This window comes from Propithecus coquereli, unplaced genomic scaffold (genome assembly GCF_000956105.1).
Source record: "Propithecus coquereli isolate 6110/MARCELLA unplaced genomic scaffold, Pcoq_1.0 Scaffold461, whole genome shotgun sequence".
Classification (NCBI taxonomy): domain Eukaryota; kingdom Metazoa; phylum Chordata; class Mammalia; order Primates; family Indriidae; genus Propithecus; species Propithecus coquereli.
This window is the reverse complement of record NW_012150408.1, coordinates 105160-123465: the sequence shown is the minus strand read 5'-3', so window position 1 is coordinate 123465 and position 18306 is coordinate 105160. Positions and strand designations below refer to the sequence as shown.

The 18306-nt window shown below is 52.5% G+C and overlaps 2 protein-coding genes across 2 annotated transcripts in view; both read left to right on the top strand.

The window, feature by feature from the left end:
• The first annotated feature begins 949 nt into the window (after positions 1-949).
• Positions 950-6265, top strand: RHO (rhodopsin). The gene is made up of 5 exons (XM_012655172.1): positions 950-1405; positions 3077-3245; positions 4647-4812; positions 4946-5185; positions 6010-6265. The coding sequence occupies exons 1-5, from the start codon at positions 1045-1047 to the stop codon at positions 6118-6120; spliced, it is 1047 nt and encodes a 348-aa protein (XP_012510626.1). The 5' UTR covers positions 950-1044; the 3' UTR covers positions 6121-6265.
• A 9288-nt stretch (positions 6266-15553) lies between these two features.
• LOC105818985 (histone H1oo) overlaps positions 15554-18306 on the top strand; it is a 13384-nt gene continuing 10631 nt past the window's right edge. The window contains exon 1 of the mRNA XM_012655135.1: positions 15554-15575. Within this exon, the coding sequence (XP_012510589.1) occupies positions 15554-15575 (22 nt within the window). The remainder of the gene's footprint in view (positions 15576-18306) is intronic.

Below are 18306 nucleotides of genomic sequence, written 5' to 3'. Positions count from 1 at the left end.
ACCCTTCCTCCCTCCGCTCTGTTTTTGGGGGAATTTAAGTCACCTTTCTGCTCCCCAAGATCTGCCCAAGCCACTGCCCACTACCTTCTGGATAAAGCCAGCTTCCTGGGATTGGCATTGAGGACCCACCAGAGCTGTCCCCGCTGCGGGGAGCTTCCCTGCCCAGAAATCTGGCAAAGTACTCCCCTCCCCAAAGGTGGCTGCGTCCTCAGGCTGGCCTCCCACACCTTTCCCGGGGCGGGTCTACTTCTCCCCACATCTGCGTCCTCCTTAGCCCCTGAGCGCCTCCATTTCTTTCCCTGTCTCTGTGTCCCCTACGGCCTGCACATGAATGTTTAACGAACGAGTGAGCGAGTGCGTTCCAACTCCATGCAATGCAACAGTTACTGAGCTCCCGGGCTGCGCCAGGCTGTGTGTCTGGCAGCGGAGAACCAAAGCTGGCAGGTGCGCCCTGCTCTCACGGAGATTCTGCTGGGCGACAGGAGCTGGTGCTGGTCTGGGAGGGAGGGAACAGGTACGGCATCGTGTGAGGGGACGAGAGACTGAAACGAGGATCAGAGAGCCTCTTGCCCCCCCGGGCGCTCATGGTCCAGTCCAGAAAAAGACTTGACCTCAGCTCATGGTAGGCCATGGGAAATGGCATGGAGTCCCCAGGTCCCTACGCCAGGCCAAGGCCACCAGACTGAGCTGGGCAGAGAATTCTGGGGGCGCCTTGGGACAGACAAGTTGGGGCACCCTCTTTCCCATTCCCAGGGACCTTACACCTCCCTCCCTGACCTCAGGCTTCCGCCTCGTGTCACCTTGGCCCCTCTTGGAAGCCAATTAGGCCCCCAGTAGCCGCAGTGGGGATTAATATGATTATTACACCCCAATCTCCCAGGTGCTGATTCAGCCGGGAGCTTAGGGAGGGGAGGTCACTTTATAAGGGTCTGGGGGGGGTCAGAGCCGGGAGTCATCCAGCCGGAGCCCTGGGAGGCTGAGCTCAGGCCTCAGCAGCGTTCTTGGGTTGGAGCAGCCCTCAGGGCAGCCGCAGGGGCCGCAGCCATGAACGGAACCGAGGGCCCCAACTTCTACGTGCCCTTCTCCAACGCCACAGGCGTGGTGCGCAGCCCCTTCGAGTACCCGCAGTACTACCTGGCGGAGCCGTGGCAGTTCTCCATGCTGGCTGCCTACATGTTCATGCTCATTGTGCTCGGCTTCCCCATCAACTTCCTCACGCTCTACGTCACCGTCCAGCACAAGAAACTGCGCACGCCCCTCAACTACATCCTGCTCAACCTGGCTGTGGCTGACCTCTTCATGGTCTTCGGTGGCTTCACCACCACCCTCTACACCTCTCTGCACGGATACTTCGTCTTCGGGCCCACAGGATGCAATTTGGAGGGCTTCTTTGCCACGCTGGGCGGTATGAGCCGGGGTTCGGGTTGGGGGCACGCAGGAGCCGGGGAGTCTGCAGGCGTCTGGGGACAAGGGGGCTGGGGGTGGGGGCTGAGAGGCCATCTCCCCTCCCCTTCCCTCCCATCCACACTGTCCAAAGCCCTCATGTATTCAGTCAACAGTCACTATTCGTGGGGACAGGCCAGACTGCTGGTTGCGGAGGGCAGGCGTCAGTCTCATTCAGCGTGGTGCTCTTGTCTCATTTCACGGCAGGAAAACTGAGGCTCAGAGAAGTCAAGGGCCTTGCTGGGGGTCACATGGGGATGGGGGCAGAGCTGGGTTAGGAGTCCCCATCAATGTGGCTCCTCAGCCCATGTTCTGAACCCCAAGCCTCTGTTGCCCCTGGAGCAGCTGTGCTGGGACAGACCCTGGCTGGGCGCCCTGGCGGGAGGCGGATTCTCAGTCTCCCAGTCATTGGGCGATGAGCCCCGTCCGCCCAGCAACTGTTCGACTCCCTTCCCAGACCACCTGACCATGAGTGCCCCTCGGCCTCTCTAACGTGCTTGAATGCTGTTCACGCTGGGGACTCGCATCCCTCGAGGAAGCAGCCCCTTTCGTAGGGAGGCATTAGAGCTGTGGGGCGATCTGCAGCTTTGAAAGATGCTTCCAAATATTTTCTTTCATTCGACTAGAAAACTGATGGAGGTTGCGGGGCTGCAGGGTAATAGATCCCATTCTGCAGATGAGAAGACCGAGGCAGGGAGAGGGGAAGAGACTCATTTAGGGTGTGGCAGGGCAGGGATGAGAGCCCGGATCTCCTGGCTCAGATCCAGGGGTGTCACCTCTGGGACTCAGGAGGAGACAGCCGGGACATGGGGAGAGCTTAGCACCAGCCAGAGCCGCTCTGCCGGCCTGGTCTTCTCTCTGCCTCGCATGTCCAGGATGCTGCCTCTGTGCCATTCTCAGGGACTCTCTGGCCTCGCTGGGTGTTTGTTACCTACAATGATCACAGATCACCCAGTCTCTGGCCAGAAGGTGGGGGTGTCACATGCAGGTGATCATTCCTCTGCACGGTCAGTCCCAGGTTACAACTATCGTCCAGGAATAATTATTAGTAGTGTCCCCTTTCACTCTCAGAAATGTCACAGCTTGGTTGATTGAGTACATGGCCACCCCTCCTGCTGAATTTCTTGGGGCGCGGCAGGGCAGTTGTCTGAATCCCATCATTTCCTTCCTCGCCTGGGCAAAACAATCACCCGGTGCTTCATGGGCCCTGGGAGAGGGCCCCATGCGCCGGGGCATTTCATTTCCCTAGCGGGGAGAGGGAGGGAAGGACTCCAACTCCGGGTTTCCCCGCCTCTGCACTTCCTTCCAACAGGGACAATGCCTGTGGCCCCGTGAGGGGTGAGCTCTGCAGAAACTGTGTGGCTCCCAGTCCAGTCATGACCCCTAATCTGATTCCAGCGTCCCTCACGAGCCCAGAGCTCGATGCGACTAACTTCCCCGATTCCTTGCAGTTTCTCTGCTCTGTCCCTTGGTACATGGCCCTTGCCCCTTCCCTCCTCCTCTCAACGTCCAAGCCCTCTCCGCCCTCAAGGCCCCCTCATGTCCCACTCTCGGCCACCCTCTCCGCATCCAGGAGGACAGGCGGTGGGGTCTGGGTGGGTGGTGTGTTGACCAACTGCCAACTGCCTTGCAGGTGAAATTGCCCTGTGGTCCTTGGTGGTCCTGGCCATCGAGCGGTACGTGGTGGTGTGTAAGCCCATGAGCAACTTCCGCTTCGGGGAGAACCATGCCATCATGGGCGTCGTCTTCACCTGGATCATGGCGTTGGCCTGTGCTGCGCCCCCTCTGGTTGGCTGGTCCAGGTAATGGCATGGAGCAGAAGACGAGGGTCTCCGGGACCTTTTGTAGGGTCCCCAGTCAGGATTCAAACCCAAGGCTGTCTGGTTCCAGGTACTGACCTCAAATGTCCCCTGGCCCCAATGCCCACCCAGGCAATGGTCCCAGAGTAGGGATTTAGGACAGAAGGAGAGAGAAACAGACCCTAATGTTGCTATGGGGCTGGTCCCACCTCCTGGGCCCCCACCTCAAGGAGAACCCAAGATGCCCCGACCCTTCCCCTTGGCTTCGTGCCCCTAATCCCCGACTAAGCCAGGGCCAGATTCCAATCCTCTTTGGTCCAGGAAGCTCCCTCTGACCTTGGGCCTCAGCACCTGGGGAGGCCCAGCCTTCCTAGTGCAGCTGGTGACATTGTGGCCCCTGGGAACTGGGTCCCATCCAGCCTCCACACCATTGTCTCCCAGTGAGATGAGACAAGGTGGGGACAGTGGTTTGGACAACCAGACTGGTGACTCTGGTTCCCGAGGCCCCATGTTTCTCTGCTTCCAGAAAACCCCCACTCACTCCTCCCTTTCCTCCTCTCTCAGTCTTCATGGGGTCCCCTTCTCACCCCTGGCTGAATCCAAGCTCACCCCTCTTTCCCCATCTTCTCCAGCCTGGCCCAGTTCAGTCTGCTGTAAGCACAGCCAATGGGTACTCCGGGTTTTCTGTGGTCCGTCCGTGTCACCATCCTCAGAAATCACTGAAACATCCTACCTTCATGGCCTGGGGCCTCTTACTTCCAGAGCTGCACAAAGATCCCCGTGTGTCTATCTTTGTCCTAGAAAATTTTCTTACTCCATCACTAGGAAGACCTGGATTTGTACAGACTGCCTCAAACACAGGGCGTGGGGGCCTTTCCCTCCTACCCACCAGCCTCTGCCCGAGTGGCCAGGGGCTGGCCTGGGACGCCAAAGGGCAGCAGGTCCGGTGAAGAAAAGCTGAGCAGTAGCCGGGTGGTGGCATGAGCCTGTAGTCCCAGCTACTCTGGACGCTGAGGTGGGAAGATCACTTGAGTCCAGAAGTTTGAGACCAGCCTGGGCAACATAGTGAGACCCCATCTGAAAAAAAAAAAAGAAAGAAAGAAAGATGCTGAGTAGGTCAGCAGTGGCAGAAGAAAGGGGTGATTCCGGGGCAGAGGCTGCAGGGACAGACTGGGTGCTCTCATCTGGTGACCCGGCCACCAAACAAACAGTAAAACAACACGGTTTCCGCAAGGCGTGTGAAGACACATCCCCATCGATGCCCTCCTCAGACACCCAGCCCAGAGGACATTTTATCAACCCCTGTTACAGAGGGGAATGTGAAGCCCAGAGAGGGGCCAGCCACACGGCAGGGGTGTCCCTCGAAGGTGGGGCCTTCCTTACCTACTTCCGCACCCCCCCCAGGTACATCCCTGAGGGCATGCAGTGCTCGTGCGGGATCGACTACTACACGCTCAAGCCCGAGGTCAACAACGAGTCCTTCGTCATCTACATGTTCGTGGTCCACTTCTTCACCCCCATGTTCATCATCTTCTTCTGCTACGGGCAGCTGGTCTTCACGGTCAAGGAGGTACGGTGGGGGGCAGCTGCATGACTCTGAGGGTCCGGCCCCCAATGCGCGCCCACAGCTCGCGCACTGGGCCGAGCCCCAGCCCCTGACCCTAAGGAGCTGCGGTCTGGACACCAGTCCTGTGTCCCTGCAGGCAGCCGCCCAGCAGCAGGAGTCGGCCACCACACAGAAGGCAGAGAAGGAGGTCACCCGCATGGTCATCATCATGGTCATCGCCTTCCTGATCTGCTGGCTGCCCTATGCCAGCGTGGCATTCTACATCTTCACCCACCAGGGCTCCAACTTTGGTCCCATCTTCATGACCCTCCCGGCATTCTTTGCCAAGAGCGCCTCCATCTACAACCCTGTCATCTATATCATGATGAACAAGCAGGTGCCTGCCAGGGGCGGGAGGGCCCATGTCTCCCAGGCGGTAGGCACTGCCTGCCGAGGACAAGCCGAGCCTGGGACAGGGCAGTGGGGCCCCACCAGGGCTGCGGGTGGCGGGGCTCACAGGTCAGCAGCCTTTGCGGGGAGCTTGTTGAGAAATGCGGATTCCTGGGCCCTGCCTAGACCTGCAGGATCAGAATATCAGGGTGGCCCCAGGAACTGCATTTCTAACAAGCCCTCCAGGTGGCTCAGACACTCGCTCAAGGGTGAGATGCGCTGGTCCAGATGATTCCGGAAGCCTGCTGTAGAAGTCAAACGGTCCCCAGCCTAGGAAGGGGTTGGTGCCAGGCTCCGTAAAACTGAACAAGGAGCTAAAAAGTCTTATCTGCAGGATGAAGGGACAAAGCAGTCCCGTAACAAAGACCAGGGGTTTCTCTGCAGACTCGACTCCATGACTGTGGGGGGACCTGGTTTCTGGAGTGAGCTCTGCCATTTTCGGGCTGTGTGGCCTCGGGCAAGTCAATTCCCCTCTCTGGGCTTCGGGTTGCTCATCCATAAATAGGGAAAAAAATCCCACACTCTCAGATTAAATGAAATAATTTATAGTCGCCCTTGGCACACAGAAGGCACCATGAAATGTTATTGGTGACCCAGCTGCATGTGTTCAGTCCCTGGCATCACTGAGGATAGGGAATGTAAGCTTAGCAGGTGTCCTCCAGAGAGCCAGGCTGAGAGGGGGAGAAGTCGGAGGTGCATCTTGCCAACCATGCCAGTTTGCCACCCACCTGAGGTCGAGCCTGACCGCGACTCATGCTCCTTGCCTTTCAGTTCCGGACCTGCATGATCACCACCCTCTGCTGCGGCAAGAACCCACTGGGTGATGATGAGGCCTCCACCACCGCCTCCAAGACGGAGACCAGCCAGGTGGCCCCGGCCTAAGCCCCGCCAAGGACTCTGTGGCCGACTGTAGGAGCCTCCCATCCCCCTCCCCCACCCCCAGCCACTGCTACCCCACCAGGAACGGAGCCTGGACAGAACGAGGTCACACAGGCTCCCCGAGGTTTTTGGTTTTTTTTTTAAGAAAGAATCAATGAGAGGAAAATGAGGCTCCCCACTCTGCAGGGATGGCCTGAGAAGGGACATCCACCAAGACCCCCAATCTGGAGTCCCAAGTTCCCAGGGGCCGGTGGGATCTGTACCCCTCCTCCCCTCAACTCATCTCTCAGGAACATGAGAACTCTTGCTCTCTGGAAAAGTGTCCCAGCTTAGGGATAAGCTGTCTAGCGCAGAATGGGGCACACAGTAGGTGCTTAATAAATGCTAGATGGGTGAAGGAAGGAATGGAGGAATGAATGAAGGAACAACTAGACAAGGAGAATGTCTGTCCCCTCAGATGCCCCTTAGCAGCAGCATTCAATAACCCAGAACAGTTGTTTTTCCCATCCTGGGCTTTCTTCCCCCATAAAATGAAAATCCCGAATACCTAGCCCTGCCGACACACAGCTGCTGCAAAGACCAAATGAGCTTGTGTGTGTGTGTATGCATGCATGTGTGTGTGTGTGTGTGTGTGTTCAAGCACTTTGTACATAGTAAGGAGCTGTACAGATTATAGTTGATGTTATGAACAATATCAATTTATATAATAGTTAATTATTGTGATCATTACCTCTTGGTAGTGACCATTTTGAGATTGGGCAAGGCCCCAAGCATTCAGACAATGGGGCTTCACACAGCCGCAGCAGGTTTTTTTAAAAATTAGCCAGGCATCAAGGCCAGACCAGGGATGGGGGTTGGGCTGCAGGGAGGGACAGTCACAGGAATTCAGAATGCGAAAACACAACATCAGGAGCTGGGGGCTCGGGCCAAGGCCTGGGGTCTCACCTCCAGTGTGGAGCCCCAGGCCCAGTGCCTCCCCTTCCCAATGTGGCCTATCAAGAGACAGGCCTTTCTCTCAGCTTCTAGAAGCCACCTGCTCTTTTGCCTCAGCACCCAGGCCCCAGCATCTTTGGGCCAGTATGGAGCTTCTAGAAGCCATGCTCACCTGCCCACATTTAATGAAGACCTGAGTCCCTGATATCATCCTTGTCTCAGAGAGCTTAGAAACGAAGAGTGGGAAATTTAGCTGGGCCCACCTTCCCTGGGGATACTCATGGACCCCCGTTCCCAGCTCCCTTGCCAGATGAGCCCATCTTCAGCAGCTCTAGTCCATTCTCCATTCTGGAGAGTCTGCTCTGAAAAGCCAGCTGGAATGCTGGAGCATCAGAATTGAGCCGCCTCAATAACTTCCCCTCCTTCTCCACATAAGCAAAGCTGGAAGCTCTAGCTTTCAGCTCTGCCTGGAGACTAAGGCAAATTGGGGCATTAAAAGCTCAGCTCCTATATTGGTATTAATGGTGGTGGGTTTTGTTGTTCTCAAGCTCTTTATCCATAGGAAGGATTTAAACTTGGCAGCTTCCACATGATCCCTGACCCTGGGATGGCTGGACTGGGCAACGGGCAGAGTCAAGGAGCCCACAGCCCCTTGGGAGTGGGGAGGTGGAGGGAGCAGTCCTGGGACTGGGAAAAGCCCCAACGTTGGAGTCATAAAGACACAGGTGACCTGTGAAACTGCAAGCAAGTTTTGTTACCTCTCTGAGCCTCCTTATCTGAAAAAAGAAATCTTAAAACTGACCTTAAGGGGATTAGATGACATTGTGGACTTTAAGTGGTAGCCTACTTCCTGGCACACAGCAGATGGTGAAAGACTTTGGCATTATCAGGCCTCAGCTCAGAGCTGGCCTTACCAGGGGCCCCATCCCCAAGGGGGACAGGATGGAGATATAGCTTCCAAGAGTTACCCCGAACCTCCAAAGCGGGAAAGGGGGTAGGGAGCCTGAAATGGAATGCCCTCTGTGCCATGGTGGGGCTGGGGCAGGTAATAGATGGGACCTCTGTCATTTTCCCTCTGCTCTGTCCCCGTAGGTGATGTCAGTCAGGATTCTTTGGTTTCAAGTGATAGGAAATCCAACTCAACTGGGCTGAAGCAAAAGGGAGACGTTATTGGCTCACGTAAACAAAAAGCCCAGGGCTTCAGGCACAGCTGGATGCAGGTGCTCAGATGATGTGATCATCTCTGTTTCTCCCTTTATGGCCACACTTTCCTCTGTGTTGGCTTCATTCACAGGCTGACTGTTCCCAAGAGGTGGCAGAAATGGTCCCCAGCAGTTCCAGATTCAGCAAACCTTGCAGAAAGTAGGCTTCCTTTTCCTGTTAGTTCCAGCAAAAGTCCCAGGTATGGCTCTTATTGGCCAGGCCTGGATCACCTGATCACCTTTAAGCCTATCACCATGCCTGAGATGGGGATTAATTCTCTGATTTGCCATGCTTGGGTCACCTGATCACCCCTGAGCCTGTTACCATGGCTGGGATGGGGATTCATCCTCTGATTGGCTGTGCTAGGTCACATGCTTACCCCTGCAGCCCAAGATAGAGTCAACCTCACATAAGCCAAGCACCTGAGGGTGGGGAGAGGTAGGTTTCCCAGAGGAAACCCTGGGTGCTGTTATCAGAAGGAGGAGGGCAGGAGGCAGGGTGGGCAGAAACAACACTGGCCCAGAGGGGATAGACTCTAAGTTGGTGATGGCCAGGGCATCTGGGCCAGGCCTCCCTCCCACATGGGGGACATGAGGGAGGGAGTTCCTAGGGTTGTCCTGAAGGTCTCACCCTCCATTTCAGCTGCTGTGTTGGTCCAGGTTGGCAGTGGGGGACAGTGGCCTCTCAGCTGTCCTGCCTCACAAGCAGCTTTTCTGGACTCTCCCAGACCCCAGTCTGAGAGATGGTACTCTGAGGGGTGGTACGTTTGCGCCAGCCTCACGTCCTGGGGGAATTTAACTCTAAAACCAGAACATTCTCTGGTTTTTCCTGGTAGAGAGGAAAGCCTCTTTGCCTCCTTCATTGACAATTGATTTGACAGCCATTTCTTGGGCACTTGCCATATATAAAGGGAAAGTGCTGCTGACTTACACTGCAGAAAGGGTGTCCCTGCTCACCTCCAGGCAGCCAACAGATTTACGGAGTGGAGCACACATTGTATACACATTGCAGCTCCATTCGGCCAAAACTGAGGAAGCCAACCCCAGGCCACGAAGCACTGGGACTTGGAGATGAATTGGAGGGGTAGGTCTCTGGGCCGTGACCTGGCCTACCTCAGGGCCACAGAGCTCTGTCACCCCAGCAAGAGTCATGCACCCCTGACAGGCAAGGTGCCCCCAAGGAGAGAGTAGGTGCCCTTCTTACCTGTGTGGCCTCAAGGCAAGTCCTTGAAAACCCCCTAGCTATTCAGGCCTCAGGCCCCTGAGCTGTAAAGGGGAGAATCATCCCTCTTGGTAGACTTGTCTAAAGGGACTAATGAGAGTGTTGGTGTAAAGAATGCTGTGCACGCTAGGTGTTCAATAAATGTGAGTTCCCTTCCCAGTGGCGTGAACCAAGGTCAAAGGAGGCAGACCCTGGTGTGGTGGGAGATGGACATGTAAGGAGATTGATCTAGTGAGGGGGTCTCAGGAAAGGGGGGAAGCAAATGCTAACTGTCCCCAATATTCATTTCCTTTCATTCTATTAGTAATATAACCGTAAGTTCTAGCCAGGCACCTAGCTACTCAGCACAAGACAGCATTTCTCGGCCAGGTGCGGTGGCTTATTCCTGTAATCCTAGCACTCTGGGAGGCCAAGGCGGGTGGATCGCTTGAGCTCAGGAGTTTGAGACCACCCTGAGCAAGAGCGAGACCCCATCTCTACTAAAAATAGAAAAATTAGCTGGGAGTCGTGGCGCATGTCTGTAGTCCCAGCTACCTGGGAGCTGAGGCGGGAGGATCACTGGAGCCCAGGAGTTTGAGGTTGCTGTGAACTAGGATGACGCCAGGGCACTCTACTCAGGGCAACAGAGAGAGACTCTGTCTCAAAGAAAAAAAACAAACCCAACAGCATCGCTCACCTTCCTTTGCACCTGTGGTGGTATGACATTAAGATCTGGCCATTGGAAGGTACTCAGAAGTGATTTGTGCAGTTGCTGGGTTGTGCATTTCAGAGTACGGAAATGCCCTCCACCTCATCTCTTCTTTTCTTCCTGCTGGCTGGAATGTAGTCATGGTGACCGGAGCTTCAGCAGCCATGTTGGATCATGAGGTAGAATCTGAGGACAGAGAATGGCAAGGCATTAAGAGAGAAGGAGCCTGGTTGTCCATGCTGCCTCATCAGCCCTGGATGACTTCTACTTGAAAAGTGTTGTGAGGAAATGGTTTCTAATTTAAGCTACTTGTTATTTTGGAGTTACAGCTGATTTATTTACTAACATAGAGGGTTTCTAGATTGTAGCCCAGGGTCTGAACTCAGGAACATCTAAGTGCGGGTCCTCTCTGAACTTCAGCTTCTTCATGTATAAATAAAATAGTGAATATAAAATATTTACATGGACATTGAACGTAGCAGCTGTTACTATTTCTACCCTGCCTCTTATACATTTATTGACCTAAAATCAGGAAAGAAAAGTCACAAATGCCCTGACGTTACAGGGGCTGAAGTTATACAAGGCAGACACCGTATAAGAGCCTCGAAAGGTTCAGCATGGCAATCTTCAGAACTGTATGAAAGTTCACGTGTAGGAGGACCCTTGTCAGCGTTCCATGACGATAAAAAAGTTTTGAGCAGAAGTTATATTTCATGCAGGCCTCGCTAAGAAAGTCAGAGAAGTACCCCAGGCAGCCCGCCCTCTATCCGGCAGTCTGACGCTCAGAATTACCATTTCCCTGTGAAAAGGCAAACCTCTAGAGGAATTTTTAGATCATGCAGCACATTTTAGAACTTCTTCCCTCTGAATGCAAAATTCCATCCTGGCACAGCGTGAGAGCAGGGCTTCCGATGAAGCTCATGGGAGTGTTTATATCGCTGAGTGTTTCTCTATTTCTCAATTCTTGGAAATGCCCCACAAATGTGATCAAAATTGCTGCCCCGTTTGCGCCAGCTTCCATTTGCCTGCTTGCCTCCTCTCATCCCCTGTTCCCGTGAGCTTTCGGGAGACGGTTCTCAGACCTCCCTCCACTCGGCCAAGCTGGGCTCTGGCGCTGGGATTTCCACAGCATCACAGCAATGAGTTTTGAGCACCTACTGTGTGCCAGGTGCCATGCTTGGCACCCAGGATTTATCACCAGGAACGAGACAGACACTGTCCTCCCGGCTCGCCTCCCAGAACACAAGCAAGGGGCCTTCTAGGCCGAGGGTATCATTTAGCTTGTAACCACGTGAAAACCCCAAAGCTTCATGGCTTAAAACAACAAATCACCTACTGTTGTTCATGACCCTGCGGATCAGCCAAGCAGTTCTGCTGTTCTGGACCAAGCATGGTCAATCTTGGCCGGGCTCATTCGAGCAGCTGTGGTCACCTGGAGGGCTGGCTGGGGACTGGCTGGTTGGCCCTCTGTTGGCTGGGCAACAAGGGTGACTGGGCCATGGGCCTCTTAGCATCCAGCAGGGCTAGTAGGGCTTGGTCACACGGAAATGCGGACATCGTGGTATAACATCACTCCCACCATATTCCATTGGTCAAAGCAAGACACAAAGCCAGCTGAGATTTAAGGAATGTGGGAGGAATTGCAAAGTCTCATTGCAAATGCGCATGTTCGTGGGCAGGAGTGCAAAATTGGAACCAGTCTTGCATCAGTTTAACACACATCGAAGAAACACAAAGGGAAATGCCCAGATACCAGCATATAGCCCATTCCAAGAGCCATGGTGTGGTTGGAATGTGGGATTCAAGAGGAAAAGAGGCTCCGTAAGTCAGACTGAAGAACTCAAACTTTCACCCAAGGGCAGTGGAGAGCCATGAAGGGTGCTAGGCAAAGGAGTGAGGTCCAATTTCACTTTAGAACACTTTGATGGCCACAGCCTCCCTCAATGATAGAGAGTCCTCTGGGAGAATCCCAACAGTGAGGAGACTACATAGTGAAAAACACAAGTCTGTTTAAAACGGATCCCCTCTAAATCCTATGCCTTCCTCAGAGTTAACCATTGCTATTACCCTAGTATGAATCCTTCCAGACCTCTGTGCCTTCACACACACACACACATACACATGAGTTTTGTCTTCTCAGAAGTGGGAACATATTCTACAGACACATTCTGGTTTGTTCATTTTCACTGCTGTATACTATTCTACTGTGCAATAGACCACAATTTACTCCTCTATTCTCCACTTGATGGGCATCTAGGCTGTTTCGAATTTTTGCTGACATTGCAGTGAACGTCCCTGTATGTCAGCGTAAAAGTTTCTCTCAGATTTATACGCAGGGTGAAATGGGTGGTTTGTGGAGAGAGTCCATCCTTAGTTGTGTGAGACGTCGCTGCAGTGCTGTCTGCAGTGGCTACCGACCCAGCCCCAGCAGCCATGCATCCTTGGCACTCCGCATTGACGGCCACTGACATCTTTGTCATTCTGCTGGGTGTCAAATACAACCTCTTCCTTGTTTTAATCCACTTTCCCATTTTAGATGGCTGGAGAGAGTCTACAGAAAGGGAATAATTTAGTCAGGCCCTGGGGAGTTCACTTGGAAGTTAGTTCTAATTTTTTTCTTTTTTTAAATTTCAGAATATTACGGAGGTACAAATATTTTGGTTACATATATTGCTTTTGCACCGTCTAAGCCAGAGCTACAAGCGTGCCCATCCCCCAGTGTGCCCCTCACCCATTAGTTGTGAATTTACCCATCCCCTCCTCCCCCTCCCATTGCCCAGCACCTGATGAATATTACTTCCATGTGTGCACCTACACGTTAATCGGTTAATACCAATTTGATGGTGAGTACATGTGGTGCTTGTTTTTCCATTCTTGTGATATTTCACTTAGTAGAATGGGCTCCAGCTCTATCTAGGATAATACAAGAGGTGCTAGATCACCACTGTTTTTCTGGCTGAGTAGAACTCCATGGTATACATATACCACATTTTATTAATTCGCTCATGTATTGATGGGCACATGGGTTGTTTCTACATCTTTGCAATTGTGGATTGTGCTGCTATAAACATTCTAGTGCAGATGTCTTTTTTATAGAATGCCTTTTTTTCCCTTGGGTAAATACCCAGTAGTGGGATTGCTGGATCGAATGGTGGTTCTACTTTTAGTTCTTTGAGGTATCTCCATACTACTTTGTACTAGTTTGTACTGGTTGTACTAGTTTGCAGTCCCACCAGCAGTGTATGAGTGTTCCTATCTCTCCGCATCCATGCCAGCATTTGTTGTTTTGGGACTTTTTGATAAAAACCATTCTCGCTAGAGATAAGTGATATCTCATTGTAGTTTTGATTTGCCTTTCCCTACTGATTAGAGATGTTGAGCAATTTTTTATATGTTTGCTGGCATCATTTTTTTTTTCTTTTCCAAATAATGTGGCACTACTTCTAGACAAGAGAGGTGGAGCTGTTCGCCTCAAGGGAATACCATCCCAAAGTGGGCCGTGCCCCAATTTACACCCGGCAGGGGCAGCGAGGGCCTGGCTCCCTGCATCTTTGCCAACACTTCAATTTCGTCAATTTGATGGGAAAAATAGTATTTCATCATGGTTTCTGTTTGAATTTCCCTGATGTCAAGGAAGTTAAGCATATTTTTTCCTGTGTTTATGAAGCTTTAGGGGTGAATTGCCTATTTATATTCTTTGTTCATTTTCCCAGCGGACATTGTCCTTATTTATGAAGACCTCTGCTAAGCAATTTTATTTAAAAATTGCTCTTTCATCCCTTACTCATTCCTTAAAAAACAAAACAAAAAGAGGGCAGAGGCCCAGAGAGCCAGGCTAAGCTCGGGAGAAGCTGCTGCCCGACCTGGGGGTGTCTGCTCAGGTCCAACCATGCTGGGCAGCCTCCAGCTGCTACATTTTGAGAAACTGAGGCTGGCAGTGGCCTGCAAACAGGAGCATACACTGGGGTCAGCCGCTGCCCACCTGGTGGGATTAGAGGGCCTTGGCAGCCACCCTGATAACACAGGTGCCCCCAATTCCCCATCACCACGTCCAGCCCCTGGAGGGCAGAGGGCACAGGAGGGATCAAGTGGCACAGCCCCTATCATTTTACTGTGGGGGCCAAGACCCAGAGAAGTCAAGCGACACCCAAGGTCACACAGGAGTGGGTGGCTGAGCTGGGGCTCCGGTGCAGAAGGCAGGGCTGGCGTGACCCATCCTAACCCTCTGGCTCCAGTCAGTGGCTCGGAGGGCTCGCAGCCCAATCAGGGCTGATTGGAGCGGTGTGTGGCTGCAGGTATTTAGCGAGCAGGCGGGCCGGCGGCGTCACGCTTGTGCTAGTCAGCTGCGGCTGCCTGTATGATCTCTTCTGCCGACATCACCAGCGAAACCTCGACCTCCTCGACTTCCATGGCAGGATCATCCGGGTCTCCTGGGTCTGAAAAGCCAGGTGAGCAAGAGGAGACCCTCCCTCACCCCTGCAAGCACATTCCTGGGTTGTCCTGGACCCTGCCCCCCACCCCTCCTTATTCTCTCCCAGCCTGGCCCCGGCACCCGCCCTGGAAGCTGCTGAGTTCAATAGCCCAGCCCATTTGGCAGAAAAGCTGATGCCATAGGTAGCAGGGGCCAGGGAGGGCCAGGGGGCGGGGACTGCCCCACCCCAGGAAAGAGAGTGAGCAGAGCCGGGCCTGGCAGTGGGAGCCTGTTTCCTTCCAGGGCAGGGCTGTAGCTGCAGGGCATCTAGTTGGAGGGGCTGGGGCCAGGGGCGCTTGCTGCAGGGCTGGGCATCCCACTGTGCAATCAACAAGCGATTCAGGGGCTCTCTGGATATGAGTGTCCACTGAGGCAAGCTGGACCCAGTTCGTTCCCTTGAAGAGCTCCCAGTCTGACCGGGAAGCCTACCTCATTAGCAGATGCCACTAAACATGATCTGTGCTTTAATGGCGATAACCAGAGAGCTGTAGGAGCCAAGAGGGGGCCCCCGGCCCACCGTGGGGGGAGGTTGCTTCCAGGTGGAGGTGAGCCCTGAAAGGATGGGTAATCCTCACCTAGGGGAAGTGTTCTCAATGTTTGCAAAGGCTCCAGGGGTGGGGGAGGAGGGGTCCAGGTGCCAAGGCTACAAGGACAGAGTTGCTCACTCTTGATTGGGAAGCCAGGGAAGGTGTCCAGATCAAGGTACTTTTTGAGCCTTGAAGGACAAATGAAAGCAGCCTGGGTGACCAAGGCGGAGAGGGGCGTCCCAGGCAGGGAGCACAGTAAGGGCCAGGGCGCAGAGGCGAGCATGCCAGCGGTGAGACTGGGCTCTGCCTAGGAGCAGTGTTGGCGGGAGCAGTGGGAGGGGGCGGGGCAGTCAGACCTGGCCTCCAAGGTGGTCTGCAAGTGGGTGGGGAGCCATGGAGGGCCTCCAGCAGCGAGGTGGGGGATGTGCAGTGAGGAGAATGCATCAGAAGGGAAAGCAGTAGCAGGAGGAGGCTGGAGTTCTGGGGACTCAGCTTATGGAGAAGCGTAGAGTGGATGTGCTGGGGAAGGGGGCAGAGAATGGCTCCTGGGTTCTTGCTTGGATGTCTGGGTAAGTAGGGGGCAGTGGTGGGGGGCATTCTTAGGACAGAAGATGGTGGGCAGGTTTGGGGGAGGAAGGGGAGAACATATACATCCTGGTATACAGCAGGCATTGACTAACTGCTGAATGAGGGGCTAAAGAGGGAGGGGACAGGCCCAGGGGCAGACCCTTGGGAGTGGCTCTCTGGGATGGGCATGGTTTGGGGGAGGCAGGGGAGGGCTTGCAGCTGCCACCTGGGGTCAGGCCGAGGGCCTCTTGGGAAACGCTGTAACACTGCAGCTGGGAGGGCTCAGACCTAGGGCCCCTCCCCACTGTACTCCCAGATGGCAAGACCGAGACCCAGAGGGGAGAGTGAAACTCCCGAGGTCCTGAGAGTGACCCAGGCCTCCGCCAACTCACAGGCTTTGGCCCCAAAATGAATGTTCCCAGGCACTGGGCTCTTCCTGGCCAGGCAGCAGAAGGGGTTGGATTGAATTAGGTCTCTTCATAATTTTGCTCTAGATCTAGGGTTTCAGGTGGGTCTTTTTCCTCTTCGAAAAAAATATGTTGCAACCAATATTTCTTTGTAAGTCTTTAAATTCTGCAAATTGATCAGAAACCACCATTTCCAATTACCACTTTTACATCCTGTTTCATATTTAAATCCCTTTTATGCACCTGGTGGTGACTGACACTTTCTCCTGCTTCTGCCCCCAACCTGTTGGTCCTATTCACCCTTGAAACATGTTAAAAATAACAGCTCATTGGGAAATAATTCACAAACCATACAATTTACCCATTTAGAGTATTTCAGAGTTGCGTATCTATCTTCACAACCAATTTTAGAATATTGTCATCACCTTTGTCAACACCCGTGCCCATCAGCTGTCCCTCCACCTCCCCACCTGCAGCCCCGGGGCAACACCGGCCTGCTTTCTGCATCTGTGGATTTGCTCAGTGTGGACACTTCATATAAATGAAACTGTACAATACATGGCTTTTGTGACTGGCTTTTCCACTTCGCGCGTTTTTCGGGTTCATCCTTCTGGTAGCATTCTTCCTTCATCCCTTTTTATGGCTAAATAATCCGTCGAATGGATATATGGCATTTTGTTGATCATTCATCTGTCATTCATCATGGACATTTCAGTTGTCCCCACCTTTTGGCTATTACGGTTAAAGCTGCTGTGAACATTCATGTACAAATTTTTGTGTGGACATGTTTCCATTTCTCTTGGGTATATTCCTAGGAGTGAAATTCTTTCATAACTTTTTATTATGAGAACTTTCAAACAGATGCAAAAGAATGTCATGTGACTCTGTCCCCTGCACCCGTCATGCAACTTCAACGATGTCACCAGCTCCGGGCTACTCTTGTTTCATCAACTGGGTTATTTCAAAGCAAATACTGGACTTATCTTTTCATCTGTAAATAGCCCAGTATTTAGCAGATAAGAATCTTTTAAAAAGTAGTTGCAATACCATTAGCACACCTGAAACAATTGATATTATCCTTAATACCATCCAATATTTCTTCCCAGTGTTCACACTTAGCTGGTTGCCTCCCCCACCCACCCCGTTGGATTGTCCAAGTCCTGCTCTAAGTCTGAGCAGGGAGTCTCGCTGCATTTGGTTGAGAGGTTTCCTAAGTATCTTCCATCCAGAGGGTACCCCTCCTACTTTTCTTTCCCTCCTATTTATTCATAGAAGAAAGAAGTGGTGTGTCCTGGGGAGTCCCTCACAGGCTGGGTTCTGCTGAGACCGGCTCACAGAGGCCCTGCAGGTCCTGTGGACTGGTAGGTAGATCTCGACAAGGGTGGGGAAACTCTTCATGTCGGAAGGCCTCATTAACTTAGCTGTAATCAAATAAGGCCACATTCAAGAAACTTCAATTAGATACATTTAAAAATGTACATTATTTTGTAAAAATCTAACTACTATGTACTTAATAATTTCAAAAAATGAAAACTTTGTTAATTTTAAAGTTAACTTTTTTTTTTTCATTTCAGGATATTATGGGGGTATAGATATTTAGGTTACGTATGTTGCCCTTACACCCCCCACCCCAAGCCCGAGTTTCAAGTGTGTCCATCCCTTGGATGGTGTGCATCACATTCTTTGTGTATGCATATACCCATCCCCTCCTCCCCCCTCCTCCCTGCCCAACATCCAATAGATGTTGTTATTATATGTGCACTTATATGTTGATCAGTTAATACCAATTTGTTGGTGAGTACATGTGGTGCTCGTTTTTCCATTCTTGGGATACTTCACTTAGTAGAATGGGTTCCAGCTCTATCGAGGAGAATACAAGAGGTGCTATATCACCATTGTTTCTTAAAGCTGAATAGTATTCCGTGGTATACATATACCACATTTTATGAATCCACTCATGTATTGATGGACACTTAGGTTGTTCCACATCTTTGTAGTTGTGAATTGTGCTACTATAAACATTTGGGTGCAGGTGTCTTTTTTATAGAGTGTCATTTGAACTTTTGGGTAGATGCCCAGTAATGGGATTGTTGGATCGAATGGTACTTCTACTTGTATCTCTTTAAGGTATCTCCATATGGCTTTCCACAGAGGTTGCACCAGTTTGCAGTC